Source organism: Meleagris gallopavo, chromosome 23 (genome assembly GCF_905368555.1).
Source record: "Meleagris gallopavo chromosome 23, MGAL_WU_HG_1.1, whole genome shotgun sequence".
NCBI lineage: Eukaryota > Metazoa > Chordata > Aves > Galliformes > Phasianidae > Meleagris > Meleagris gallopavo.
The window spans coordinates 3,605,395-3,632,813 of NC_139426.1; the positions used below are offsets into that span (position 1 = coordinate 3,605,395).

General features: G+C 39.6%; 1 protein-coding gene across 4 annotated transcripts in view; it reads left to right on the plus strand.

Annotated features, from left to right (window-relative positions):
* The first annotated feature begins 80 nt into the window (after positions 1-80).
* UBE4B (ubiquitination factor E4B) overlaps positions 81-27,419 on the plus strand; it is a 36,062-nt gene continuing 8,723 nt past the window's right edge. The window contains exons 1-21 of one of the 4 annotated variants that reach the window (XM_085242347.1): positions 81-492; positions 4,431-4,617; positions 9,327-9,462; positions 10,036-10,123; positions 11,946-12,090; positions 12,841-13,069; positions 13,532-13,939; positions 14,767-14,880; positions 18,065-18,206; positions 18,552-18,652; positions 19,386-19,500; positions 20,790-20,873; positions 22,391-22,447; positions 22,805-22,921; positions 23,002-23,100; positions 23,573-23,686; positions 24,156-24,354; positions 24,503-24,641; positions 26,008-26,107; positions 26,544-26,671; positions 27,054-27,152. In XM_085242347.1, coding sequence (XP_085098473.1) covers positions 469-492; positions 4,431-4,617; positions 9,327-9,462; positions 10,036-10,123; positions 11,946-12,090; positions 12,841-13,069; positions 13,532-13,939; positions 14,767-14,880; positions 18,065-18,206; positions 18,552-18,652; positions 19,386-19,500; positions 20,790-20,873; positions 22,391-22,447; positions 22,805-22,921; positions 23,002-23,100; positions 23,573-23,686; positions 24,156-24,354; positions 24,503-24,641; positions 26,008-26,107; positions 26,544-26,671; positions 27,054-27,152 — 2,825 coding nt within the window. In that variant the 5' untranslated portion in view covers positions 81-468. Of the gene's footprint in view, positions 493-4,430; positions 4,618-9,326; positions 9,463-10,035; positions 10,124-11,941; positions 12,091-12,840; positions 13,070-13,531; positions 13,940-14,766; positions 14,881-18,064; positions 18,207-18,551; positions 18,653-19,385; positions 19,501-20,789; positions 20,874-22,390; positions 22,448-22,804; positions 22,922-23,001; positions 23,101-23,572; positions 23,687-24,155; positions 24,355-24,502; positions 24,642-26,007; positions 26,108-26,543; positions 26,672-27,053; positions 27,153-27,419 lie in introns of all 4 variants that reach the window. The other 3 variants (XM_085242346.1, XM_085242349.1, XM_085242348.1) reach the window with 3 other exon arrangements.

The window sequence follows — 27,419 nt, forward strand, 5'->3', positions numbered from 1 at the left end:
CCCGCCCCTCCCGCCGCGCCACGACGCGCCGCCGCGAGCCCTGCCCCTCCCTCACCCCTCCCGCCGTTCCCCATTGGCCGCCGCCGCGCGCGGCCCGGCATGCCCGGCTCCCTCGGAGGCCTCATGTGACCCACCCCCAAGATGGCCGTCCCGTCTTGTTTTGATGAATAATCTCTGCGCGGGGCAACGGCCGCGGCGCGGGAGGGAGCTGAGGCCGAGGGGCGCGGGCGGGCGCACGGCGCGCGGCGGGCGGCTCCTCACGTGGGCGCGGCGGGAGCCCGGGCGCGGGCGGGCGGCGAGCCGGGGGCGGCGGCAGAGCGGTCGGCTGCCGGCGGGCGAGGCGAGGCCGCCCCGGCGATGCCCTTGTGAGGCGCGGAGGCGGCCGGAGAGCGCTCCGCGGAGCTGCCCGTCGGCGGGGCGGAGGAAAGCGCCCGCCCTCCCTCCGCGTTCACCATTAAGAGGAAGGCGATGGAGGAGCTGAGCGCGGACGAGGTGAGGCGGAGTGCCGGGGCGCGGGGCCCGGCGGTGCTGCTGTCCCGGCCGCTCGCCTCGGTGCTTCGTTCGGAGCGCAGCTTTGTGCTGAGCGCCGGCGCTCCGTGCGCCTCCCGGGTGTGATTTCCAAAACGATGATCGAATCTTTCTTTTATCCGTAGCGAAACGCTTAAAATACCGCTTTGTCAGAGGAGCGAGATGCGGACCGCGCGCCTGGTGCCGTTTTGTTTCCTCACTGTCGCTTGGTTGCGGTCCTAAGGCGCTTCATGGCCGATCGCTGCTCTGACCGGGCCTGCTTGGCAATTGCGCGGTCGCTTCTTATTGTCATGGAAGAGCTGAAGTCTGTCAGTCTGTCAATCTGTCTGTCTGAGGACTCCTTCGCACCTCTGCTTTGCTGTTCTCAATGCGGTGCAGCCCAGATCGCAGTTAGGCTGTACAGAAAGCAGCATTCTCACTGAGGTGTTTCTGTCTTACATCGTGTGTGAGTTCTGACTGAAAACCCCTTATCTGGCAGTAGCCGAACTTGAAATTAGCTGCAAGGCTCCTGTAGGTGAGGTTATCTCTTTGTATTCAACTGTATTAAGTGTGCAAGTCACAGATCTTAGCTCTCAAAGAGGAGAGATGAATGCAATCGATGGCTGGCGTTGTGATGTAGAATGCATGTTAACTTCAGATGTTTCCCACTGCTGTCTCTCGCTGAAGTTTTCTCTGTGTTTACTTTGTTAAAGCACCAGAGGGAGGTGGTGGAGTCACCGATCCTGGAGGTGTCCAAGAAACGTTCGGATTTTGTGTTGAGGGACATGGTTTAGTGAGAACTGTTGGTGATGGGTGGGTGGTTGAACTGGATGATCTTGTAGGCCTTTTCCAACCTTGGTGTTTCTGTGATTCTATGAAAGTTGTCTTTCATTACAGCCCATACCGAAACCATCAGGGATCTGGGAGAAGCAAAAATTTTCTTTTTGGTGTGAATTTTAGTGTGAGTTTGATAAGCTTGATAATATTGTGAGAATTGGGAAATGTGTAGGAAAAAGCAAAGTCAAGCCGAGTATGGCATGAAGTGGGACAGAATGAGGTGAATTTGGTGTCTTTCGTGTACAGCTGTTGAGTAGCTTGGAGTTGTGCTGTGTGCCTATGGATCATGAGCAACATCCCCAGGAAATGATGCATGCCTTAAGCTTGGTTAACATGCTGTAAGAATACAAATTACAAACTGCAAAGAATTCCAATTACACCTTATTGTACAAAGGTAGGATTTCTTCTCTGGCTGCAGAAGTAGAAACATTTTCTTTAGAAGCTCATGAAGCAGTTTCTACTAAAACAGATGTTGGCTGTGAAATTATGTATAAATCTGAGCTGAGGTGCTTGAGCCCAAGGGAGCAGTTCTGCCTGTATGCTTACAGCTCTGCCGTGTGCTTCAGTTATCAGCTGCCTTTAACAGGCTGCTATTTTTACATTGGTTGTCGCAACATGTCCAGCTAACAACTTTTTGGAAGCCCATTAAGATCAAAAATGTATTTCTGAAAGTTACTGTCCCAAGACCAAATGTATCCAGCAAGAACTGTAGAAATTAATAACATGATGCCTTTTCCATTTATCCAATTAGATTTTTTTTTTTTTTTTTCATTAAGCTTTTAAACTGTGTATTATGGTGAAGGGAAGGTAGGTTATGGAACAAACAGTGCTGATGTAGTAATTGGTACCAAATAACTTGTTGCTGTTGGGCAATGTAGTGACACAGTGCTTGTCATAGGTTGCTGTTGCAAGCAGTGCTGCTGAAATCAAGGGTTAGGCATTGTTGAGGGTATCCTAAATGCTCCCAATAAAATAATAAATATAAAAAAGCCCCACGTGTTACACCATGGTGTTGTAGTTAGTCATGCAATCCGAAGTGAAGCCAGGTTGTTTTGACTTTGAACTCCCGCAGCTCTGTCACACTCTTTGTGCTACGTGGAGGCAGCGGGCTGCAGCCCAGCGCTGTGCAAACACTGCGTCCTGCAGGCCCAGCACAAGGCCGGTGGCACTGTGCTGTCCCCATTGCACTGCCCACATCCTGGCCCATGCAGTGTCCGGGCACGAACGAATGAACTGGACAGAAGGTGTGCGTCAGTTCCATGCTGTATTTGCGTGCTCCCATTTCAGCCTGTGGCTTTGTTTTTCTGGCATAGTATTGTTGTTTCTTTGCCTTTTTTTCCCCTTAAGTCTCAAATTTTCAAATGAAATTTCAAGTTTCCTTGAAAATTTTATGTAAATCTAGAGAAGTATGATGACTCGGGGCATCAGAGCAGCCAAACCCAGTTCTTTATCACTCACCTTTGAGAAACCTGTCTCTTTCGGTATACTTGGAGTTGATTGGTGATTTGTCAGTCTTAAGTGGGTAGGGAAATTCTTGAATTGGTTTGAATTGCAGAACTTTATCATCCCAGTGTCCAGGCAAGTTTCTTCATTATGTTCCCTTCTTCAGAAATTTCTTCAGGGCAGGTTACAGTCTAGAGCATTGGTCTGTATGAAAGGTCAGTGCTTAATGGCCTAGGGGTTTAACAAGTGACCTCCTGCTTGAATAATATCGACCACAGCTGGTTGTGACGTAGCTCTGGTGTTGCTATTGCCTGCTGCTGTAGGTGAAGAAGTGTGGGGTGGCACAAAAGAGCTCACTTACCTGCTTGATGCAGAGAGCATCTGAGCAAATCGTACCCTGTGAGGGATGTGGCCTTGATTGAGTCATCAAGGTTTGACCGTGTTTGAGAATAAATGTATACGTTTCTTGATTAGCATTAACCTTTGGGCGTATTTTTCTGTGCCTCTCTCTCCACGTATAGTTCCAAATCTGATGTCTGATTTAATTTGATCTGTTCTTCCTCCTCTTTGAGTAGTTTTCACAGACCATTATGTGACTGCAGCAATGTCGCGTAGACATGGACTTGACACAGATTTTTCTTCACTCTTTAACTTCCCCAGCAGTTCTAGAGGATTGTGAGCAGAAATGCAAACTGAGGAATTATACCAGTGCTTGGGGATCTCAGTACCAATAGGGAATAACGTGAGCTTGTGTGGGGAGTGGACATCCAACTTTTACTCCGTGCTTGTTTTCTTTGTACCAGAAGCTTTTGTATCAGATTCTCTGAGGGAGCCTATAATTATGGATAATTTCTTCTATATTTTTCATTTTTTTGCTTCAAGTTTCATGGTTCTCAAATACGAGTGTTGTGAGCTTTATCTTATATTAGCATTATGCGATCACAAATGAGTTTTAATAAATAGTTTCCCAAAGGCAAATACTGCACTGCCCTACTAGTAACATGAAAACTGATTTTCCAAAACTCCGTTTGGTCAGACTGCTCCAGGTAATGGCAGGTTGCTATTGACTGTCTTCATTTGCCTCTCGAGACACTCCTGGCCAGCAGGTGACAGGTAGATTTCTAGTGTTGCAAAGCTCTTTCAGATAGTATTGCATACAATCTTCTCTTAATAAAGTTCAGTTGGATCATCTTAAGCAGAATTTTGTTATTAGTGTTATGTGGTGTGAAATGAAGCTAAAGGTCATGTTCCTTTTAGTCCTTTTTATTAGATTAACATGGTTTGTTTCATCAAATGCCACAATAACTCAGGAGGTGTGTTAGAGGTTTTGAAACTGCTGAATGGTAAATGTTAGACTCGTCTTACACAACTGTTAGAGGGTTGGACACAGAATTCTCAAGTGCAAATGGGTTTTCCAAGGCAGCAAATACATACTTAATAAATAAGCATCAAGTATTGTTGTGCAGAACAGAGAAATGGCAATAAGAGATGCAGATGGTAGGTTTTCAAGCAACCATCTGTATTTGCAGTGTTGCAGGAGGGGATACCGTGCCATTTAGGAGACCCTGTGGTGGAAGACTATGGAGTGTGCGTGTATGTACGTGCAAATGAATTTTTCTGTTTGTTTGATATCCTTTGTGCAGATCCGTCGAAGGCGCCTTGCCCGGCTGGCAGGTGGACCATCGTCCCAGCCCAGCACACCGCTCACATCGCCGCAGAGAGAGACCCCACCTGGGCCACCTGCAGCAGCTCCGACCCCGGGGCCATCCCATAGCCTCGGCCTCAATGTCCACAGCATGACCCCAGCTACCTCGCCCATTGGTGCATCAGGTAGGCTGGCCTTTGGGGCAGCAATGATTATTGCCTGCTTGTCGGATGTTATTGTGTGACCCCTCATGTTCGGAGCATGAATGCTGTTATTGCCACTATTTCTGCTATCATAAAAATAACTTTCTGAAAGAAACACTCTGAATTGGTCACTGAAGGTACTCAAGTCTTCATCTTACCGAGTATAAATGGATTGTTAAAATTCTTCTCCAGGCGTCAGTAAAACTAAGGATAATATTTGAAGTCTTCACAAAAACTGATTGAGTGTAATTCTATTAACAAATAGTACAGTAAGAAAGCCAGTCTCCCCTTTCTCCTTGATAAAATTTCAGGCTTGCAACACAATTTTTATTGATAGACTCCTATATACGTTTTAGCAATCGGTGCCAAGTTCATTTCTGATCTTTAATTACTGGTGTTTGGCACAATTAAAAGTAGCGGGCTATGACTGTGCTCTACACGAGAATCAAGTATTTGCTTTCTTGTTTGTGTTGCAGTATTTTTGAAAAGATGAAGGTTTTCCCAATTCCAGTATTTGCTGCAATGAGGACAAGTAGGATATTTACAAATAGCATTTACTTCAGACCATATGAGGTTCCTTATCTATTAAAATCAGACAAATGCAGAAAGTATGCAAAGTGGGGAGGATCTGAGGTGTCTGGAAGGGGCTGCTTTCTGCATATTTTGTTGTGTTGTATTGAGAGCAGGCCAGAGAAAAGCTACCAAAAGCATTTCCTGAGCAAATCTCGTACGGTTGGAATTTAACGCTGCGTATTGTCGTTGTGATGATAGACAGCAACCCAGAAGCAAAGATGTCTTTATTTATTTTGCGAATAGTACAGAGTTCGCTTACCACGTTCACTCAGCCTGTGGTTACAGGACTATTTTAATCCCTCTTAGGTCTGGCTCTTGCTGAAAGGTGCCTTTCTCTCTGCCTCTCCCTCTGCTGTCAGTAGCAAATGTGTGGTGAGGACTTAATCCAGGTGGAAACTAACCCACAAAAAATTAATGGTTAGTTTTCAAGCAGATACACAATTGTATAAGTGCTAATGCCAACAGAACAGGAGGTGTGGAAGCACCTACCTGAAGCAGAAATGTTCATATTCTGGCAGACTGGTTTACTGTGGTTTGAAGTGGTTGTACAGTCAAGACTTTAGAGACTCCTGTGGTATGGATTCATCTGTCTGCATTGGACAGTTGCTAATTACACAGATAAAATTTTGATCAGAAGAAACAGAAGGTATCTAGGCAGTGGATTGCTTGTTTCCTATAGTGCCAGTCATTGCAGCAATTCAATAATGTGTGTTTGCACATCACAATTGGGGATATGGTTAAATTGGGGGAATAAATCAGGAAGAAAGTGTTCACAACTGATTATCTGCTGAATTTATTTAGCTTAAATGAGGACTTGGCTAACACTGTGTGCCTTGCAGGAGTTCCTTTGCAGTAGTAGACTAAAATGACTGCAGAGGATTTTAATTTATTTGGACATACAGAAAGCAGCCCCAGCAGAACAATGTCCTTGCAAGCATCAATTTTTATATGAAGTTGTTTGGGATCAGAGTCATACATCAATTTCATGGAATGTGTGCTCACTTATTTCATGTGACATTTTTAAAATACTTTGGAGATCCTAGAAATAGTGTTTCAGTGACAGCCCTGCATAGTGGGCCTGTGATCTTCATAATTTCTGCATGCTATTTGCTTGCATTTATGGTTGTTTTTTTTCTTTTTTTAAGGAAAACTGGAACTTCAGGTGTCAGTTGTTTTATTGTATGCCTCATCCATCACAGCTCAGATACAATTAAATTCTGGAAGATTTATTGTGAAAAGATGGTAGGTAGACAGTTGGCTTAAAGAGGCCTTTTAATGAGTGCTCCAGGTCAAGCTGATTTTCCTGGCAGTGGGAGTGAGACCCCAAGGGAATGCAGAACAACCCTCTTCACCGTGATAAAACCTTGTTTTCTCTAGTTCCTTTATCCACCTGTTTGGGAAGAGGTGGGAGGTTTTGTGCCTTGGCAAGACTCATGGAAGACTGTCTCTTTCTCTGTGAGGTAATGAGAGAAAACCAGGCTGTAACTGGGATATCTTGAATCAGTGGTGTGCTGGAGTACCTGAAGCCAGCCTTTCTCTGTCATGGACAGTGTATTTCTGCTAGGTGTTATTTGTGGGGAAATTACATCACTGAAGTTCTGCTTTTGAAAGTTGCCTTTATTTAGTTTGCAACCCAATTGAACTCAGTCCAGAGGCTGTGCTTGATATTTCTACATCCTTAGGTTCCGTGCAGAGTTTGTGTTGGGCCTTGGGGATTTTCCCCTCCTGCAAAGACTTCCAGTATCAGAACTGCAATATCCATGCCTAAAATTTCAGGACTGGATGAAACAGTTGTCCATTTAGAAATAGACTTGACATTTTCCTGTTTCCTGGGTGAAGTCTTTTGCAGGCGTTTAATATTGGCATATGAGTAGTTAAGTGATAATTCACTTTTCTTGGAGGATCTTGTCTCCTATCTCTTCCTCTTCATAGAGAAAAACTAAAATGTAAATTCAGCAAGTATTTTGTGGTGGACACCAGTTAGGTGTGCATTTTGTGTTGTCCTACCATACGGCAGTGTACTTTTAGGTGGCTCCAGTTACAGAATATGACTGTTTAAATATTCTGCTTGTTAAATTCTTCTCTGAATACCAATTATTGTTTTCCATTTTTTTTATCTGAAGGCCTGAGGGGTTTTGATATACTAATTCCCAATCTAATACATGGGGAAATTAAATATAAATTGTTTCTATGCACAGGAACGTAGAGCATGAGTTGGAATGGTGCAGGGAAGCTACTTTTCCTACTTCCCATGCTGAATTCCACCAACTGTCTTCTAAATGATTTTTTCCTTTTGCTTTTTTTTTTTTTTTTTTTTTAATGATTTGGGAAGCATTCAGAATGTGTTACCGCTGGGACAAGTTGGCACTCCTCAGTAGTGACACAAACAGAGTTGGTGCTGGAATTTAAAAATAGGTTGTGAATCTGGTCTTACACTTCCCACCTGAAACCTAATACTCTTTAGGGAATGTCTTGTAAACAGCAAGCGAGGAACCTAGAGGAGTAAATTCACTGCTCTGTTCTTTTTAAGCAGACAAACTAATACTGCCTTTCTCTGGAGGTTTTCCTTCAAGGAGTTTGGCTGCTGATGTGCAAGTACCTGACATGGATGAGACTACAATTGCATCTTTCAATTAAAACTATTTTAATATTAAACACAACTTGAGCCAGTGTCACTGGATAGAAATTTTAGGAATAGACTACACTTGAGAGCCCTCCCCATTTAGATGGTTGTAGGACTCATTCAGCTTTCAGTGTTAACACTTTTTCTGCATTGCTTGTAATTATATATGTCTTTCCTCATGTCTTTCTGGTCTGTAATGCTTCTCCAAAGAATCTTAATTGCAAAGTGAATCCATTACTTTGTACCTTAAAGCTCATCAGCCATTCTCCAAAGCCATGTTGTATATTGCTGTATATATTGTATATATATATTGCATTTGTTGGTGTTACACTTACTAGTGCATGCTGCTGGGACTTGTTGGATGCTTATCTTGTTCTTGTGGAGAAGGAAAAATAGTGATAATTTCTTAGTAAATTGTGGGAGAATTTGTCTAATGGGACAACTGACAGAATTTGTATTAGTTGTCCTGTATCCTCACTCAAGCTGACCCCATTGTGATGGTGCTGTTTGGGTAGGATTGACTTGCAGGAAAATCATGGCAATGTCTTAGGGTTGCACCCAAAGCAGTCGTAGGAGAGCTCAGTTGACCACCAAGTTCAGCCCTTTGTCTTGCACGTAAGAGGACAAGGCTTCTGCAAGACAAGAGCTTGGAGAAAGCTGTAAGCAGCCTTTCTCAGATCTGAGGTGGGACGAAAATATTACTTGGTTCTATTGATAAAGATGAAAATGAAAGAGTAGTGTCTGTACAGAGGCAGTTGATGCTACGTGTTTGTAACCTTCCTGCAGACTTTCTGGAATTGGGAATGTGGCACTCATTTGTGCTGTTGTTTTTTTTTTTTTTTTTTTTTTTTTTTAATTTAAAGTATTTTTATTTTTTTTTTAATGTTATTCATGCATTTGTTAAAAATGCTTCAAAATCCCACTGTGAACCAATTTGATCTTCCAGGGGTCTGCATTGGATGTTCTGTGTACGTTGCATTTTAGTGTATGGATTTGAAGCACTCTTCTCAATTAATGAGACTGGAGAAGGGAGAAAGCACGTTGAGTGAAAGGGCCTAGTGTCCCTTTATCTTCTCTCTAGCTTCTTTCTGAGCACTGTTACAAATCCATGCTAATTGATTAACTTGTTGGAGTCAAATTTAAGTATTACTCAAATCTGACATCATTCACTTAGCTACGCTGTATGCAGGCTTTAAAACCAAGTGGTTTTCTAGAGCTATTTATTATGAAATGAGTCTCTGAGCACTTAATGCAGAATTCATTTTGTTCTCTGTGTTATAATACAGGTAAGCATTTCTATATTGCTACTGTAAAGAGTGGTTGAAAATACAATTCTCTGTAGTCAAATGTGATTTTTATTAGCATTATTTCTTGTTACTAAGAATGCTTAACAGCAGATTGAAAACCAGTATTTCCTCACCTTTTCCATCCATGTATTTTTCCATCCGTGCATTCTCATCTCTGTGGTAATAACCTTGATGGTGCTTTTTTTTAGGAGTAGCCCACCGAAGCCAGAGCAGCGAAGGAGTGAGTTCTCTCAGCAGTTCTCCATCAAACAGCCTTGAAACACAATCTCAGTCTCTCTCTCGGTCTCAGAGTATGGATATTGATAGTGTCTCCTGTGAAAAAAGGTAAAAATTAAAAGAAATGATGATGATGAAAAAATCAGCATGTATAAACTAGCAAATACTGCACCTTGCTAATCATCAAAAGCACTCGGACGAAGAAAATAGTCTGCTTTTTCTCGCCTCCAACCAAGTTAATGCAATAGGTTTAAATGCTTAAAAATGACACACTGTTCAGACCATTGTAATGCTGTCTCTAGTCTGTCTTTCATGGTAACTCATGACCTGAAATGATGAAAGACAAAGTGTCATCTTAGATGTTAAATGGTGAGCATATCTGCTGGGAATGATCAAACTGCTCTATTTAAAAGAGCGTACATTATGGAATGTGATGGCTGTGTGGCTTGTATTGCCTGCTGAAGAAATCTAGTACTGTGTTTTTTGAATTCAGAATAAGTGTAATTTGAGAAGTATTTATCAACCTGTGACTTTTAATTGCTGTTTGTGTGTATGGCTGTTCCTATTGCACTGGCTTTTTCTTTGCTGCGTAAGATGACATTCCTTCTGTCAGCATCCTACAGAGGACATCTTACAGCATTTTGCAAGCTGATGGACTTTTCCTCTTGTTTCCACTTGCAGTATGTCCCAGGTAGATGTGGATTCGGGAATTGAGAACATGGAAGTGGATGAGAATGATCGCAGGGAGAAAAGAAGTCTGACTGATAAGGTTAGCTTGTTTACGTTGGCCTTTCTCTTCCAGATTACAGATGTAGTTTATTGTAATGTTGATTGTCAGAATTTTATGACAAACCTCTTGAAATTAGGCAATTTGGCTATAACTGTGCTAGTTGTTTTTTTCATACGCTATAGTAGCATATGCTTCTATTATGTAGAAGTTCATTTTGTGTTTGTTTTACAAAGATTTCATCTCAGACTATGTGAATTCTGCCTTTTTTTTTTTTTTTTACTTTACTGAATTTTTCCATACTAACATGCTGTTACCCGAGTGCAGCTTTGCAGTCTGTGATGTTCCTTGATTTTTGCCTTGTTTCTCTTTCTTGGTTTTCTCTTCTTTCTCAAAATGGACAACGTTTTTTGGAAAAGCTTCTTAACTAGAACTGTTTATGGCTAAGTATCCCAAAAAGTGAAACTGGAACAGGAACAAGGGTTTAGAATGGAGGGCTGATGTAGAATATTAGCTTGCAGTGAGTTCAGCAACCTCTCTGTTTTGAATGTGCTCTTTTGAGAAGCTGGAGTGAGCTTTCAGATGTCATCTATGGAAAAACTTCTGCACTGAATTTCCTCATAAAAATTTATGGGAAGGAAAAAAAAAAATCAGGACCTCTAATATCAGAGCTCTATTTGGAACTTCTCAGAAATAGGTCTATTAATGATTTTTGGAAACTGAAGAAAATGCTTTATTTATATCCTACAAAAGTCATCTATTCGTGTCCTTATCTATTTTTTTTAATATACAGTAAGCCTGAATAAATGCTTCTTAAGATACTTTTGAAGAATTTTGCTTATTATTTATATAGCTTTTAGGAGCATGCTGAGTACTGCTGAAGTAATGCTGTGTAATAGGATTTTCTTCTTAATGTTATATGAAAATAAGAATGTTTAGCTATTGAGGTTTAGACAGGAGGCAGAACTATTTTAAGTAGAAAGAGGAAGAAAGCAGATACAAGGCTTTAATTCACTTGTAAGATTTTCTCTTTGTCATTTGATTTTAAGGTCCATGTGAAATAAAGCCCCAAAGAAATTGGACATTGGGGTAGGGAAGTTTCTACAGTTCTTGCAGTGCTCAGTAGATGCCTTTTGTTTATTCCTGATCTGTCAGTAGAAGGCTCTGTTGGGAGAAGCCTGGCTTCATGCCATCCAGCAATAACCCTGCTGCAGAATCCTCTCCAGTCAACCCCTAGCTGCAAAGCAGGCAGCTGGACAGCTTGCATTGTGCTGCTGTGAAATAAACAGCTTGGAATCAAGGACAGTCTTCAGTGGGGAGGGACTCAGTGGAAAGTAAAGTAAAGCTCTGCCAACTTGGCTCATTTCCTTGTAGCTTTTTGATGTCTCCAAATACATAAGTGAATAGGAGACAGTGTAAGCCTCACTTGTGAGCAAAAATGTTTCTATTGCCTGTTATCTGCATTGGAAATGGTATCAGTAATAAAGCCTTCTCTGCAGAAGTAAGTTCAAGAGGTAGAATTACATGAAAGTCTGTACAGTACCAGTAGAATAATGAATCAGAATGTGTTAATGACTCAGCATCTATGGTTTGTGAAACGGTTTGAAGAAAAGCATCTGAAAAGGTGCTGATAGTTGCTGGAAATCTCTGTGCAGTCAAGGATTACCACTGCAATGATGTGATGTCCAATTAAGGGAAAAAACTTCTCTGTGTTGCCCATTTTTATCAACCTACATTTTGTTCTTCCCCACTTCTAACAAGCTGTTCAAAGAAGACCTGTGTGTGATACATTTGTGACTTGACCAGTGTAGTTATAATTAATGCAAATAAGTTTATTTTATTTTATTTTTTCCCCCTAACGGAGGAACCTCTGTCTGGGTCTGAGGTATCCGAGGAGCAAGCTTTACAGCTGGTCTGTAAAATCTTCAGAGTCTCTTGGAAGGACCGAGACAGAGATGTTATCTTCCTGAATTCTCTCTCTGCTCAGTTTAAGCAGAACCCAAAAGAAGGTAGGAATCTGAGTTGCTAGCACTGTTTGAGGTGGTTTCACTTGGGTGGCATGTTCTTTAGCTTTTTGTCTCTTTGCTTGATTTCAGTGTAAGGAAAAAAGTTCATCTGGTGCCAATAGTTGTAAGCAGGAAATGGGATACCCGGAAAGGATCATGGGAAAGATTGGTCGTATTTTTTGGTCTACTCAGTCGTTGTGATCTCACTGGTTATTTCTTCTGTTGTCACACCAATGTGATGATACTGCAGTGTTGCTGGATTTTTTCAGAAAGCTTTTACTTACTTAAAGGGTCATCATAATCAACATTTAATGGTCCCTGTGATAAGCTAAGAGTTTCAGACTATATTATATAATGTTACATTTTACCGGTTATGGATTCAAATTTTTTCTTATCTGGGTATATGTGGTTTTGTGTGCATTCTTCTTTCACTGCATGTCTTGCCCAAAGCAGTAGTAGAGTGGGAAAATATGAGAGATTGACAAGGCAGTGAGTAGTAGCAACATCAGGTCACCTATGATCTTTGGTACTTTCCACAAGAGTTATAATTATGTGTAGTTGTATCTTCACAACCTAGTTAATACAGACAACAGTAGTTGTAAGCTTCAGTTGCTTTTGCTAAGAGAAGCACTTGGTTCACGCTTGCAAATTACTTTCTTCCTTAGTTGAAATCTCTGATATTTACATCTCTGACTAATATGTTGTTGAAGGGAGTAAACAGGAGTACTAAATCACTTCTTTTATTCCCAACAGTGTTTTCGGATTTTAAGGACTTGATCGGACAGATCTTGATGGAAGTGCTGATGATGTCTACCCAGTCAAGGGATGAAAACCCATTTGCCAGTCTGACAGCTACATCACAGCCAATTGCTGCAACTGCCCGGTCTCCTGACAGAAGCCTGATTTTAAACACGGGCTCCAACCCAGGAACCAGCCCTATGTTCTGTAATGTGGGCTCCTTTGGTTCCAGTTCATTATCCAGGTGACTTCTAACTGAATATTGATCTCACTTGAATATTGATTCGTAGACTTAGAGAGGCATAAAAATATCCCAAGAGCAATAAATAGAATAGATTTTAGAAGTTTTTCACTGTTTTCCTTGTGAATGTCCCTGCAGTCTCACCTTTTTTGGTTACATTGCCATGTCTAGAAGAAGCATATTTGACAGGGTAAAGCCGTGTAGTTGGTTCCTTCTGAGAAGAAACTCTAATTTACATCAGCGAAGGCTGAGGCTCTTAATGTGTGAATTGCAACATAGTTTTATTTAGCATTAGTAAAAAGGATTAATGTGTGTGAGCTGCAGAACCAGAACTGAAGAGTCATTTGAAGGGGAAGGGCATCTGCTGCTCATTTTATCTTTTTCACACTTTTTCTTCATATCCTAAATGATTGCTTTTTTTTTTTTCTTTTTTTTTTTTTTCTTTTTCCCCTGTAACTGGTTTAGTCTCTATGGGACTAGTCCAGCTCCTACTACCAATTTCACAAGCTATGTACCAATGACTGGTTCATCTCTTACCCCACCAGCCAGTTCAGTTGCCAACACATCTGTGCCTTCCATTACTGTCAGCTCTCACCTCACAGCAACCAGCCCTTCTTGGACCCAGCCTTCCTCTCCGAGGTACCGGCCATATACTGTTGCCCATTCTGGAGGCTTTTCAGCTTCTTCTACCCCACGTTCCTTGAATATTTCCATCCCAACTAGTTCAAGTCCTCCAGTCATGGCTGCTAGCCCTCCAGCCATGCTGCTCACTGCACCCAGACAGAGACCCACGACCATGGGTCCGCCTTTGTTTACTGCTTCACCCAGTACCTTGCGCAGGCGTTCATCTTTACTGAACAGGATTCCTTCTAGGTATTTCACAAGAACAAAAGAGTTTTAATGAGTGCTGTGCAGGGTGTGGCATGATCATGCAATTTGGAAGAACTCTTGTTTGTGCTGAGCTCACCCTACTCACCTGGAGTTGATTTTCTGTTTCATTTTGTGCTAATACTTTGACTTGCTAACATGCACTCTTTGCCAAAAATCTGTAAGCTGGCTCTGTGAGCATTTGAGGAATAATGCAGTTACTTTAATGGTAACGATATTGTATCTATTTCCTGCTCGTTTTACATCCATCCCATTTAAACTATTATGATTCTATGATAAGCTATTAGCTTTCTGTTCATTTGCTTCTGCTGGACAATAAACCAAGCAGACATCCTGCTCTGAAATCAGTTTTCTCAGTAGGGCTGTAGCTGATTTGCTGAAAGCTGTTAAATGTTGGACTGTGTTAGGTTTGATTCCCTAGTACATATATTTAAATCACAGATTAGTCTGTTTTTGTAGGGTAGGCCAAGTACTACTGCATTCTATCTCTGGCTGCTCCTAGAGTCTCTGTTCACTGCAGGAGGGATAACTGAACAGGCAAGGTTCAGTAGCTTACAACAAATTTTGCCTCAATAAAATCTTCAAAATTATTTTTACATTGTTTGGTTGTGAATGTATGGTGTTTTGGTATGTGAATAACTCATAGTGTCATGGAGCATGGTAGTATTGTCTTAGTTTTTACTAATATGAGCTGCCTGGCTGCATGCTTAGAGAAGACAGTTTTTGGCAGACTTAAAAGAAAAGCTGTTTGTTCTTTCCTTTTGGTGTAAAGAAAAACAATCTGATGGCCTTTTTCATTTCTGTTGTGGTAGTATATACGACAACCCTTTCTCCCTCCTCTTCCTTGGCGTTTCTGATGTGTCTGAGGACAGTAGTGACGAAGAAAATGAAGATGATGATTTTTCTTGTGTCCAGTTTGGGTCCAGGTATCGGAGCAAGAGAATGTAACCTGTATGTCTGGTTGTGTAGGAACTAACAGTATGAGTAGTGCCAAGTGTTTTTCAAAGTAACTTGGGAAATGAGTAAAGCCAAGCAGGTGACCAGGGTTGTTTGTAAGAAGGTATATAACACATGTAATGAATGCTAGTTAGTCAGCTTGCCTTTTTTTTTTTTCCTTTGAAGAGATGACTGGGATTAAGGAAATGTTAATCATGCTGCCTTTTAAGTTTAATGAGCACAGTTTCTGAAATGTTGTTTGAACTGAACTCCTCATTGACTGTGTGTGAGTAGGAGGAGTACTGTTTACCCATGGTTGTAATTTTAAAACCAGTGGTACATCATGTTGCATATTCTCCTATCAAAAATTGGAACATGAGGACATTGATTAAAATGTAATGGAAAAAAGCCAGCTGATGCTAAGGGAGTTGTTCTGCTGTAGATTGCTTGGCAGCTGAGATCTCTCCTCTATCTGATAAAGAAAACACCTGAAAGTTGGAGCTCCTGGGGACTGTGACTGTGGTGCACAGCAGGGTGTTCTGCTGTAAAACAGAGGCTTAGAAGTCAGAGCAAAAACCTTCCACTTGTGTGACTCTGAGATAGATGGAAACAAACTGAGGGTTATTCCTAGTTCTGTTTGGAGGCTGCAAAAATAACGCAGCCTGCAGGACACCAGGCATGCCAAGGAAAACAAAGTTTTTGGAGTAGGATCAGGGTAGGATCTTTAGTTTTACCTCCCATTGCTGAGTGTGCTTGCAATGTCTTGTCTGATGCAGAATGTTTTCTCATTAAATATGAAGTTTTGGTGTGAAAAAAAGGCAGCCCTCCTTCAGGACAGTTTGTCATATCCAAGTGGTTTGTGTTCTTTGTTGATGAAAATGTTTCTTTTCTTTGCCCTTTAAAATCTGGTGCTTATCATCTTCATCGCATGCACTACAACTTCTGAAGAAATGCCTGATTCTTTTGGATCAATTCAAATTGGAGAAAGAGGATCTATTTTGTGCAAAACCATGTATTTCAGGAAAACTTTCTGAAAAATGATACTTGTGTAGTCTTGCTAGTAGCCAGAATGTTTCCTCTGAACATTCCGGTTCCTGATTATGACTGGCAGTGATTTGGAGATGCCCTCTGGCACATTGTCTTGTTCTAATAGGCAGAGCCAGTGGCAGTTTCCTAATGTCTAAGGGCAGCACAGTCTGAGTTATAAACCCTACGTGCATGGTAACAACTGGGAGGGAAGGACTCCTTCCAGGCTTCCAATCCTTTGTGAAGTATTTAAGTTAAAGCAGAACTGAAGGAAAAGCTAATTGCTTGAACCTTTTAATATTAGACTAGGTCTAGACTTTAGGAATTATTCTGGGATGTCGGGGAATGCCCTAAAAGACTTGGTATGAGATAATCTTTCCCCCTCCAGTGTTTGTCTGTGGTTATTCCTGTGGCATGTCGGGACGCTACAGCTAAAATCAGTTAACTAGAATACCTTCTGCTGGCATCTCCTTCTTTTCCTTTCCATCTAATTTCAGATGAGAGAACCTGGTAACAAAGGTTTATTCTTTGTTTGTGTGCGTACTTGGAATTTAGGTTTGTTTTTTGCCACTGTTTTATTTATTCTCTTCAATATTAGTTAGCAGTTTTATCTTAATATTAGATTGAGTTGCATGGCCTTTGGTAGGGATTTCTGAGGCTGCTATGCTTCTGGAATCTTGGTTTCTTTATTATGTCCTGGCATTCTACAGACAGCAATAAGATGTTAAGTTATGAACACAGTGACTGTACAGTTATGCAACAACTTGCAGTCTGAAAATAGCAAGGCATTCAGTATGTGTGTGGAGGATGTATGAGGTCTGCATTGGAATAATTTCAGTTACTGCTGCAGTGAAATCATTAACAGAATGACTAATTATAGAAATAGTAGTTCTAATACAAATTGCTGTTCTTAAAAGAGAAACTTAAAAGCTGAATGTGAGAAGTCAGGTCTAGAAGAAGCAATAAAAAATAGAGGTATGGTTTCATGGTAACCCTGTACTACCTCATTAGAGATACGAGGGTTAGAGTTAATTGCAGAACTGAAAACAATTATCTCTGCAAAAGAAACTATTGTTACCAGAATTTTTGTTAGCGTGCTCAGCTGCCAAATGCTTATCAAGTAATAACCTTTGTGTGAGTTATTGATTGGACTGTAAAGCTTGTGCAATAGCTTTGTACAGCTTGATTATTACAGCATAAATTATTTTACAGCGTATAGGAAGTTACACTTTGTAGTCTAAACATGTTTTTTAAAAAGCTGCATATAAGAAGAAATACTGTTATTTTCTCAGTTTAAGGTCTTGGACTTGTAAAGGGGTCTTTATTTAAATCCACCTTGATCTTGCACCAATTTTCTTCAGTGAAGAACAGTAGTAGAGCATCCATGTGTTTTTTTCTTTGTTTCATGTTTACAATACTGCTGTTTTAATCTTTTTCCCCTGCAGCTGCATTGCTTACCAACATGGCATATCTTACTATAAGGGAATCAAAATGAACTGAGTTGAAATTAAATAATCTCAAATGTGGAAATGGTAAATGAAACAGTTGCTTGGATACATAGCCTCCTGTTTTTGATTCTCCTCCCTTGGAATACATAACACGATTATCTGTAGCTCTCATGCATAAGTCAAAGTCTCGTCTTTGCAGTTGGAGGCTTTTACATTCTTTTGGCAAGTTTGAGAGTTGGTGGAGGTTCATAACTTCTTGAATGTTATGACAGAGACCATAGGAGCTGTGCAGAGATGGCATCACTGCAAGGAAGTGCTGTGATGTTCCAGGGCTTGTAGCAGTGTTGACATCAAGTATGACATTTAAAGGCTGTTCACTTCCAGTGTTGCTGTGTGATAAAAAGATTGATTCCCACTAAGTTTTTGTGCCTAATTGCTATTCTGATACCTTATTCATTTAACAGAGTTATTGATTCTTTGGTCATGTTACAGTGCAGCTGACTTTTTTTTTTTTGAGTTGGACAAATTCTGTGGAGAGCTCATAGAAATGGTCTTAATTATTGAGAAGGCTGTGTGCCTGTTGGAACGGAGTCCTCAGAGAATTGACAGGTGGTCAGGAGCTCGTGAGTTACTTGGTTGTGCAGCACCAAAGAGCTGGACCTAACGCTCTGTTTCTTTTTTTTATGTGTGTGTTTTAAAGTGTGGGAGGCTCTGGCAGCTCAAGTGTTTGCGATTCCTGCAGTGACCATTTCACCATTGAAAACTGTAAGGAGACAGAGATGCTGAACTACCTCATTGAGTGTTTTGACCGGGTTGGAATAGAGGAGAGAAAAGCACCAAAGGTATATTTAAGAACATCATTTTTGAGCCTTCTATGTTTTATGTACCTAAAACAAGCAGAGCTAGAAGTTACCTTTCCTCTTTGGAGGGTAGCCTTCTGCTGCATTTTATTGGCATTTATTCCATGTAAAGCATACTCCTGTGAGAGGCTTCTGTATTTTCCTATAAGCTTTTACTTGTAAGGAAAAAGGAACAGACAGCTCTTTATGTGTGGTCTGAAAGATTTTTAGCTGTAATCCTGCTAATCTGAGATTGCATATTATATCCATACTGCACAAATGGAGAAATTGATCGTATTTCCTGTTCTGTCACTGAATTTTGTGTTAAAATGACTTTAATTTTGTCAGATGTGTAGCCAGCCAACAGTGAGTCAGTTACTGAGCAACATACGATCGCAGTGCATTTCACATGCTGCTTTGGTGCTCCAGGGATCCTTAACGCAACCAAGGTAAATACAGCTGATGTTGAACAGGAAAGTTAGATTGTTTTCTTTTGAGATTTATCTTTTTCTTCTGAAGATTAGGTAAGGAAACTTAAGATCAGTTTTTGGAGCAGGATACACGTATGTGCCAGAGGAATCACTTATTGCTTTACCACTGGATAGTGTTGTTCCCACTCATGGAAAGAAGTTCAAGTTACTCTGGGTTTGCTTTCAGATGCTTCTATTATCTTGAAAGCTGCACCAGTTATCCTTTGTGCTGTGAGACTAGTTTTGTCTTTACATGAGCCAATGTTGCTATTGGAGTAGTTTTATGTATGTAATAAAGAAAAAAAGATACTTCAGAAACTTAGGGAGCAGTTAAAAGCAATGACTGCAGTAATTCAGAAAACACTAACTTTAAGTTCTTAATGCTAGTCCAACAACAAAAAATGTTGTTCTTTCACTAGTTGAGCATAACAAAGGGTCCTTTCATGAGAGAGGAGTAAAGGGACAACCAATTACTACACTGAAGCCGTTATTTTCTTCTGACCTCATTAAATGAAAGTGTGATGTTGGCAGCAGCATCTGCTTCAGAATAATCTCTACACAAGTAACTACAGAAGGCAAGGCTGGTTACTTCTGAAAGGAGCAGGTGTCCACATATTGATGATCTGCTTTCTGGCACATCTTCAAATGTGCTGACTTGGATGTTTTTCCTGCATATAATCAATAGCTTTGGATTTTTTTTGCACAAATAAAGGTCATTGCAGCAGCAGTCTTTGCTGGTACCATATATGCTGTGTAGGAATCTCCCATTTGGCTTCATCCAAGAATTGGTGAGAACAACTTACCAAGATGAAGAGGTGTTCAAACAGGTAAGACATTAATTAATTAAAAAAAAAAAAAAAGTGGAATTGTAGGATCTTAACTACTTGCCATATCCAGGGGGTGCATTTTCAAAGGTTTATTCTGCATCTCACACTTCTAGGTCTGTTATTTCAAGGCCTAACAAACTGTTAAACAAATAGAGTTTGTTTTTTAACTCATAATGTTGAGAAAAGATTGACTTTCACTATTTTGTGATTCTAGTTATTAAAAATGTATTTGTTAATAAGCAGCACAGGCTTACGTAGACGTTGAAGTGTGCTAACTCAGAGCATGTCTGCATACAGTGTTGATCTATATTACAGGGTTGATCTTGAGTTTTTATCTTTCTGTTTTAATACAAAAATAAAAATATGCAAGCCAACACACTTCAATAATTATTTATATTTATTTATTTTTAGTTTCTTGAATAGTTTTCATCTAGGGTACTAAGAACATTTTATAAATCATTGACCTTTTCCAGAGGAGGTGACTAAAAAGTAGAAGCTTATTCTGTGTGTCAGGGTAGTACTCTGAGATAATACAAATTTGTAACTTTATACATTTAATAGTTAAGACACAACATTAGCACACTTCAGGTCCATATAACATTAAAGCAGGTCACGAAGGTTGTAACAATCTTTCTTAGTAGTATTGGGCAACTCAGCAATAAAGATGGGGACTTTTAGAATAGCATTTGATTTCTCATGTTTTGAAAAAAAAAGTTATCTAAAAAACTGTTACTACCTTTTTGTGGGGGAGCAGTTGTCAGAGTGGTGTGATTGGGGCTTAAGGCTGGATATCATTACTTTTGGTTAGTAAGCTCCTGCCATGTTTCCTCTTTTAACAATCCTTTACTGCTGCTTGGTATCTTTACTCTTGCCACAATTAAAATTTCCCAGCACAAAACCAACATGACACATGAAAATCTGAGCAATGTGATTTCCTCAAGCATACAGGCATACTGGTCATTACTCTGAGAGCTGCCAAACCGTTGGAGACCTCCATGGTGCTTCTGTGTGTTCATGTGCATAATTAACATGCAATTCAGGGATCTTATCTCAGAGCTTTAAGCAGAACAGTTGGCTGAAAGATGGGTATTTTTAGCATTAATACCATTATGCATTCAGGCATTGAAATGTCACTTGACATTGACCTAACTGAGAGAAATTCAGATGAAAGGTCTTTATTTTTTCTGTTATGTGCTTGCAGTATCTAAAGAGTGAGTGTGCGTTTCATGCAGTTACTTGGTCATTAGAATTATTTTTTAATTATTTTATTTATTTGTTTGTTTTTACAGATCTTTATCCCCATCCTGCAAGGCCTGGCTATAGCTTCCAAAGAGTGCTCCCTTGATAGTGACAATTTTAAGTATCCCCTTATGGTAAGGACTGTTCTTTTCTAGATGATTTTCTTAATGATTACTGGTAATAGGCAAATTCTATGCAAGCTAATGTACTTTGCCATTTTTGGACTCTGTTTGGCTTATTTCAAACTTCATGCTGGAAGTTATGTGAGTGTAATGCCCATAACACCTACATTTAAGGCACAGCAGACTTTGTGTAATGGGCTATTAAAATATTTATCTGAGTTGCTTTACGTAAAACAAATCGAATGTAGGGATTTCATCATGCATGCCAGTTAAACACTGTGGATGCTAAACTTCTCCAAATTTATGTCTGGGAAATAAGGAATAATATCCATACCAATATTTGTTGCTCTTCTGGCAAGTTAAAATCTATTGCATTAAAACCAACAGTATATGATTTGATGGCTGTGTGCTGTAGGAAAATACTGTAATATCCCCTGTTTTGTTGTTGTTTCTTTTAAGTGCATATTTTAGTTCCTAGATTTTTCCCTCCTGCTGTTTTTATTGACAAAACAAATCTTTTGAACACCATGCTTGACCACAAAAGAGCAAGCTAAATTCTTGACTAAACTAAGTGTTGTCAGCTAGCACTTTCAGATCTTAAGATCTGAATCGTGCCAAAAAAAGGCTGTTCTTTATATCTTGGGTTTCATTTGTACCTGGGGAAATAAACTCGACTGGGATGTGTGCTGGAAATCAAACTAAGTGACTGGAACACTTCTGCAAAACAGCCATATTCTCTTGTTCAGTTTTCCTGTTGTTCTGGTGTTTGCTTCTCGATCACTTAAATTGCAAACTGTTGCAAATTTGTTGGTCAGGAAGAGTAAGAACTATTTGAAAATAAAATTCAATTTTGATAATCTTTAGTTGCACAGTGTTCACCAAAAAGTTGGAATAGTAGTTACCAGCTGTGGTGTAATTGAGGTATGAGAACATGTAACAGGAGAAGTTGGATATGTGAAAGCCTTCAGTATTCTTGTGTTTTCAAAATTGTCTGTTATAACTACTTTCTTTTTTCTGTGCTGCAGTGTAAAGTGAGTTAGAGATCTGGGATAGGATTCTTTGTTTCTGGCTACTGTGTTCATCTGACATTTTTCCACTCTGACTCAAAAGACAAAGGCCTTGCTGTATGTATAGTACAATTGCTCTATTTATTATTGTTACTGACTTTTATGTGGCAGTTCAGGAGTCCAGCAAAGACACTGTTATGTTGTGATCAAGCAAATAATTTGCACAGCTAATTTTGAAACAAGTGCAATAACTTATTATGGTGTGAGACATTAGCTTTTTTGAGACAGATGGAAACAGATGTAAAAACTAAGTAGGGGAGCAGGGTGTTCTCTAGCTTTTTTTGGACCTCTTCAACATTTGATGGAATTTTTTCCACTGGTTAAGGGAAAAAAGGTTTGATTTATTTTATTTTTTTTTACTACTGTTTTTTTTTCAGCTGTTTATTATGTTCAGCTTGTTATTCTTAAGTAAACTGTCTGCGAATTATACACAAGTAATCTTTTTTTGCAATTTTCTTGTAGGCATTATGTGAACTTTGCGAAATCAAGTTTGGAAAAACACACCCCATGTGCAGTTTGGTAAGTGTATCTAAACTGATTTTTCTAAGTAAAACTTACTCTGTTGGTTAATGTGTTTCATGTTGATAATGTTCTTTATAATTCTAAAGAAGAGCTACTGTAATGGCTAATGCTCAGTGGTAGCTTAAAGTAGTCTTGTAATGGAAGTCCTTTCTCTGTGAGAATGTAGAAAAGCTGTTATGAAGGTGACTTAGATTTCTGAAATACCAAGGAGATGTTTCCATTTAGATCACAGCATGACTGAATTTTGAAGAATTGAGGGCATGTGGTAAAACACTGTAAGGTGACAGTGCAGGTAAAGGAGTATGGCTGACATGGCAGCTTTATGATCAGTTTGCTATTTCTCATATTTTCTAGGTTGTCTCTTTGCCCTTGTGGCTGCCTAAATCTTTAAGCACGGGTGCAGGAAGAGAGCTACAGAGACTTTCCTATCTTGGAGCCTTCTTCAGTCTCTCTGTCTTTGCTGAAGATGATGTAAGTGTTCTAGAGGGAGACTGACAGTATGGTTTGTTCTTAGTGCTTGATATGTTCAGCAATATTCATTCCACTTTCAGAACAAAGTTGTTGAAAAGTACTTCTCAGGACCTGCCATCACTCTTGAAAACACCCGAGTTGTTAGCCAGTCCTTGCAGCATTACCTGGAACTAGCGAGGGTAAGTGTCCTTGTATTTAAAGAACTGCAAAAATATTGTTTTTTTTTTTTTGTCTTAACAAAAATTAATAATATCATCTAAAAGAATCTAGATTTTGTATTAAACAATAAATCTCTCAGGATATGGCTGAAGGTAATTAGGTAAAAAGGTTGGTGAGTGCTGTAAGCCTGTCTCTGAGGTTGTAAGCCACTTCAGACTGTATTAGAACACTTAGTCGTGGATTGTAGTTAATGTTAAAGGATGAATTAAGAAATAAACCACCGAACTTCTGCTTAGTTGTGTGCACTAGTCTTACATATGCTTCTTTTACATAACTATTGTCATAGCTTATGTTTCCATATAATCTTGACAAATAAGATTGTAGCAGTAGTTGTTGAGAGTGGAATTTGTTTCTATAAAAATATAGAAAAACAGAAAGCAGGAATGGTGAGAAGTATGTGCAACCTAACAGAACTTTTACTTGGAATTGCAGCAAGAGCTGTTCAAGATTCTGCATAGTATTTTACTGAATGGTGAAACTCGAGAGGCAGCTCTCAGTTACATGGCAGCTGTTGTCAACACCAACATGAAAAAGGCACAAATGCAGGTAAATAAAGGCAGCGCTCTTTTTTGACAGATGGATCTTGTTAGTGGGTAAATAACAGTAGATGGTTGCTTCAGTGGTGATTCTTGAGTGATATACAGAAGAATTTTGATTTTTGTACTGTGACGGCAAGAGGTCAAGCCATCGGTCATCTCTTCAAGTATGTTTCCCATTTCTGAAATGATTCTATGGTATCTACTTGATCAATTTGTGCTATTTACTATCTTAGAATTACCATATCCTGATGTTAATGAGAATGACTGTTTGAATAAGAACCATAGAGAAAGATAATTCATTAAGTGACTAAATGACCTTCCAGCTGTCAGGAGGACCTTCACACAGATCCAAATTCTTCCTCACTTCTTTTTCTTTAAATTCTTGCTTGATTTATGTTGAATACTGTTCAAGCAGCAGAAAATATCTTTATACTTCTAAGTTTAGATCTTTAACTATTTGCTTTCTTACTCTGCAGACAGATGATCGTTTGGTGTCTACAGATGGTTTTATGCTCAACTTCCTATGGGTACTGCAGCAACTAAGTATGAAGATCAAGCTGGAAACGGTTGATCCCATGTACATATTTCATCCCAGGTGTCGTATTGACCTCCCAACAGATGAGACGAGAGTGAAAGCAACAATGGAGGATGTTACAGCCTGGATTGCTGAGCTTTGTGAGTACTGTATTAATAGAGCACTATTGTTACTGTCTACTCATATTTGCTTTAAAAAAAAATTGAATTTAAGGTCTTGCCCCTCTTAAGGCAGTTCATATTTTTAATTTATTCACTTGTACTGTTGATTTGTTTACTTGTTTTGTAGGCAGGGATCCGTCTCCATTTTCTGATCCAAAATTCCCAACTGAATGTTTCTTCTTAACCCTGCACGCCCATCATCTCTCCATCCTGCCAAGCTGCCGTCGGTACATACGCAGACTGCGAGCCATCAGGGAACTCAACAGGTTAGAAGTTGTTCTCTCATAGTATGTGTGAGAGTGCACTGCTGGTCCAGCAATGTCTTTATTTCACCACAGTGGTAGGTCCTGCAAACTTGATGGAAATTACAATGACAATTTGAGTAAAGCTGTTGCTGAGTAGAAAACTTAACTGTTTGCTAATCTGATGCTTTTGACAGTTACAGATTGCTTACATTATGAGACTGTGGCTTGCATCAGGAATTCAAATAATAGTGGCAGGGAGGTTATTACTTACCCAAGGCAGCTCAAACTGGTGAGAAGACCATTCTATTTAAGAGAATTGAATTGATCTTTAAAGCGCTTTAGAATTTATGACTAAACTTTGCTTGTTAATCTGGGGTGTGGTTGATGGTGTGTAGACATCAATGTTCTGAGCTCTTTAGCATATTGCATGGAAATTTACATATTTGATAAAGGAATGCAGGTAGATGACTTACAGTTCTGGAAACAACTGTATTAGCTGTGCTTGTGCAGTGTTTTGTGTCCCAGAAGATGCATGTGGTGTTCCCATGGCTTTTGGGGGAGGGAGTGACCAGTTGTACAGCCTGTAAAAAGGCTTCAGCAGTGAATTCTCAGTGCTGCCCATGTGCCTGTATTTTAGCACGAGGTTTACCATTTTACAAATTATAAATAGTTAAAGTTAAGATGTTGTCAGGAAGATACTGCTGTTTTCCATTTCTCCTGGGGTAAAGCCAAACAGACTTTTATATTTGCTCAACCTCGAAGAATACTCTGTTAAAATTAGAACAGATTTTTGGATCATCAGTATTTTCCATTGTTTATAATTGCACTCACTGCATTTTGGTAAATGTTCCTTGGCAATAATGCCATGTGTTCATCACAGGATTTTTGGATTGCATTCATAGTGATTTCATTTTTTGTTTTAAAAGCACACTCAGGCCAAGACACTGAGAAGCTGCAGAAAGCAGGGCAGGAAGAGTCAGTGTACTTTAAAGAAAAAAATATTTTCAAATAAACAGGCTGAATTAGTTGTAAATAAGCTACACATTTGGCTTGAAAAAGAAATTACTACTTTTCCTTATTTAGAATTGTTGAGAATGCTGCCTATGCAGCAGTCTCCATGTAGTGCTGCAGTGTTGAAGAGCTCTTGAAGGCATGTACGTTGGAGCTAGTTTATGTGGGATATTTGAATGCACACTGCAGATGTTCTATCTGCATTTGCAAAAGCAATTTATTTGTCTTGTGATGATGAGTAACTTCTATAATTAGCTTTTTCCCCCACTTTTCTCAATCTTTCCTCTCTCTTTAGCAGATAAGTAGATTAATGCCTTGCAGATGGCACTAGGTAGCCCCTCTGTCATGATAACCAAAGATTGCGTATGGTTTTCAGGACTGTTGAAGATCTGAAAAACAATGAAAGTCAATGGAAGGATTCTCCTCTGGCTACCAGACACAGGGAGATGCTAAAACGTTGCAAGACGCAGCTTAAGGTTTGTGAGTGGTTTGGGTTGAAACTAATTATCTTTGTTAAGCTTTCTGTATGTTTATTTCTTTTGAATGTTTCAGTGCAGCTTTCTATTGAAGTTTCTTGAAATGGATACTTTTGAATCTATGCACTGAGTGAGCTTGTTAAAATGTGTTGTGACTGCATTCATGTAGTGTTTGATAATATATAACATTAATAGTGACTTAAAATCTCCAAATAATGCCAAGATTAATTCAGCCCTTATTCCTGAGAAATAAGGCAGTAGTATAATGTTGTGATTTGTTTAGGGGTAGCTGTATGCACAATCCATGCATGGTGATAGAACTCTGGGCCTCTGTACACTTTGCCATAATGCACAAATACTTTGCTTAGTTAGGATAAGATTGGCCATGTTATTATGTTGTCCTGTCCTGGATTAATTTTTTTTGCGTCTTCTGCAGAAACTGGTGAGGTGCAAGGCTTGTGCAGATGCTGGTTTGCTGGATGAGAACTTTCTCAGGAGATGTCTGAATTTCTATGGCATGGTGATCCAACTGATGCTTCGCATCCTCGATCCCGCCTATCCCAAGTGAGCATTGGGGTAAATTGTATCAAAGATATTATGGTAGATTATTTACTGAATTATCTACTTTAATTCAGCAGTTCTATTTTATTTTTTTTAGTCTTTATGTTCTTATGTAAATGTTCCTTTGATTATTTTTTCAGTGACATACACTCATATTGAATATGTCTTATTTGTAGTTTAAGGTTTAACTGGAGGATGTGGGGTGTTGGGGAAGCAACCCACAGATGTGTTTAGTAGATCTGAAGCACTGGCATTGACCTTCTAAAAAATCTGTCACATCTTTTATAATGTTTTTTTGTAGGTGAACTCCATAAGAGAGCTCATATTGCTTTGTGCCTAGCCCAGGAGTTTCACTATCCTTTCTGTTGTATTTTTTATTCTGCAGCATAAAATTGCCTTTAACGCTTGAAGTTCCGAAAGTATTTGCAGCATTGCCAGAGTTTTACGTGGAAGATGTTGCTGAATTTTTATTTTTTATTGTACAGTGAGTAAAAGTTATTTCTAAAGAAAGTCTGTTCTACCCTTTACCCGTGGCAGGGAGTGTCCACACAAATAACTTAGGGTGTGAATGTAGTTTGCTAGCTATTTTGTAGTTGTCATGCTGTTTAATAACTTCTAAGATTATGGTGTTGGCAGGAATTATTGCAGATATAATGCCTAGTTGACCTCCTTTTAACCTAAATTATTCCATGATATTGATCTGCCTTCTCAGGTAAGCAAGCTCAGAAGTTTTCTCTTTCAGTTTTGCCCT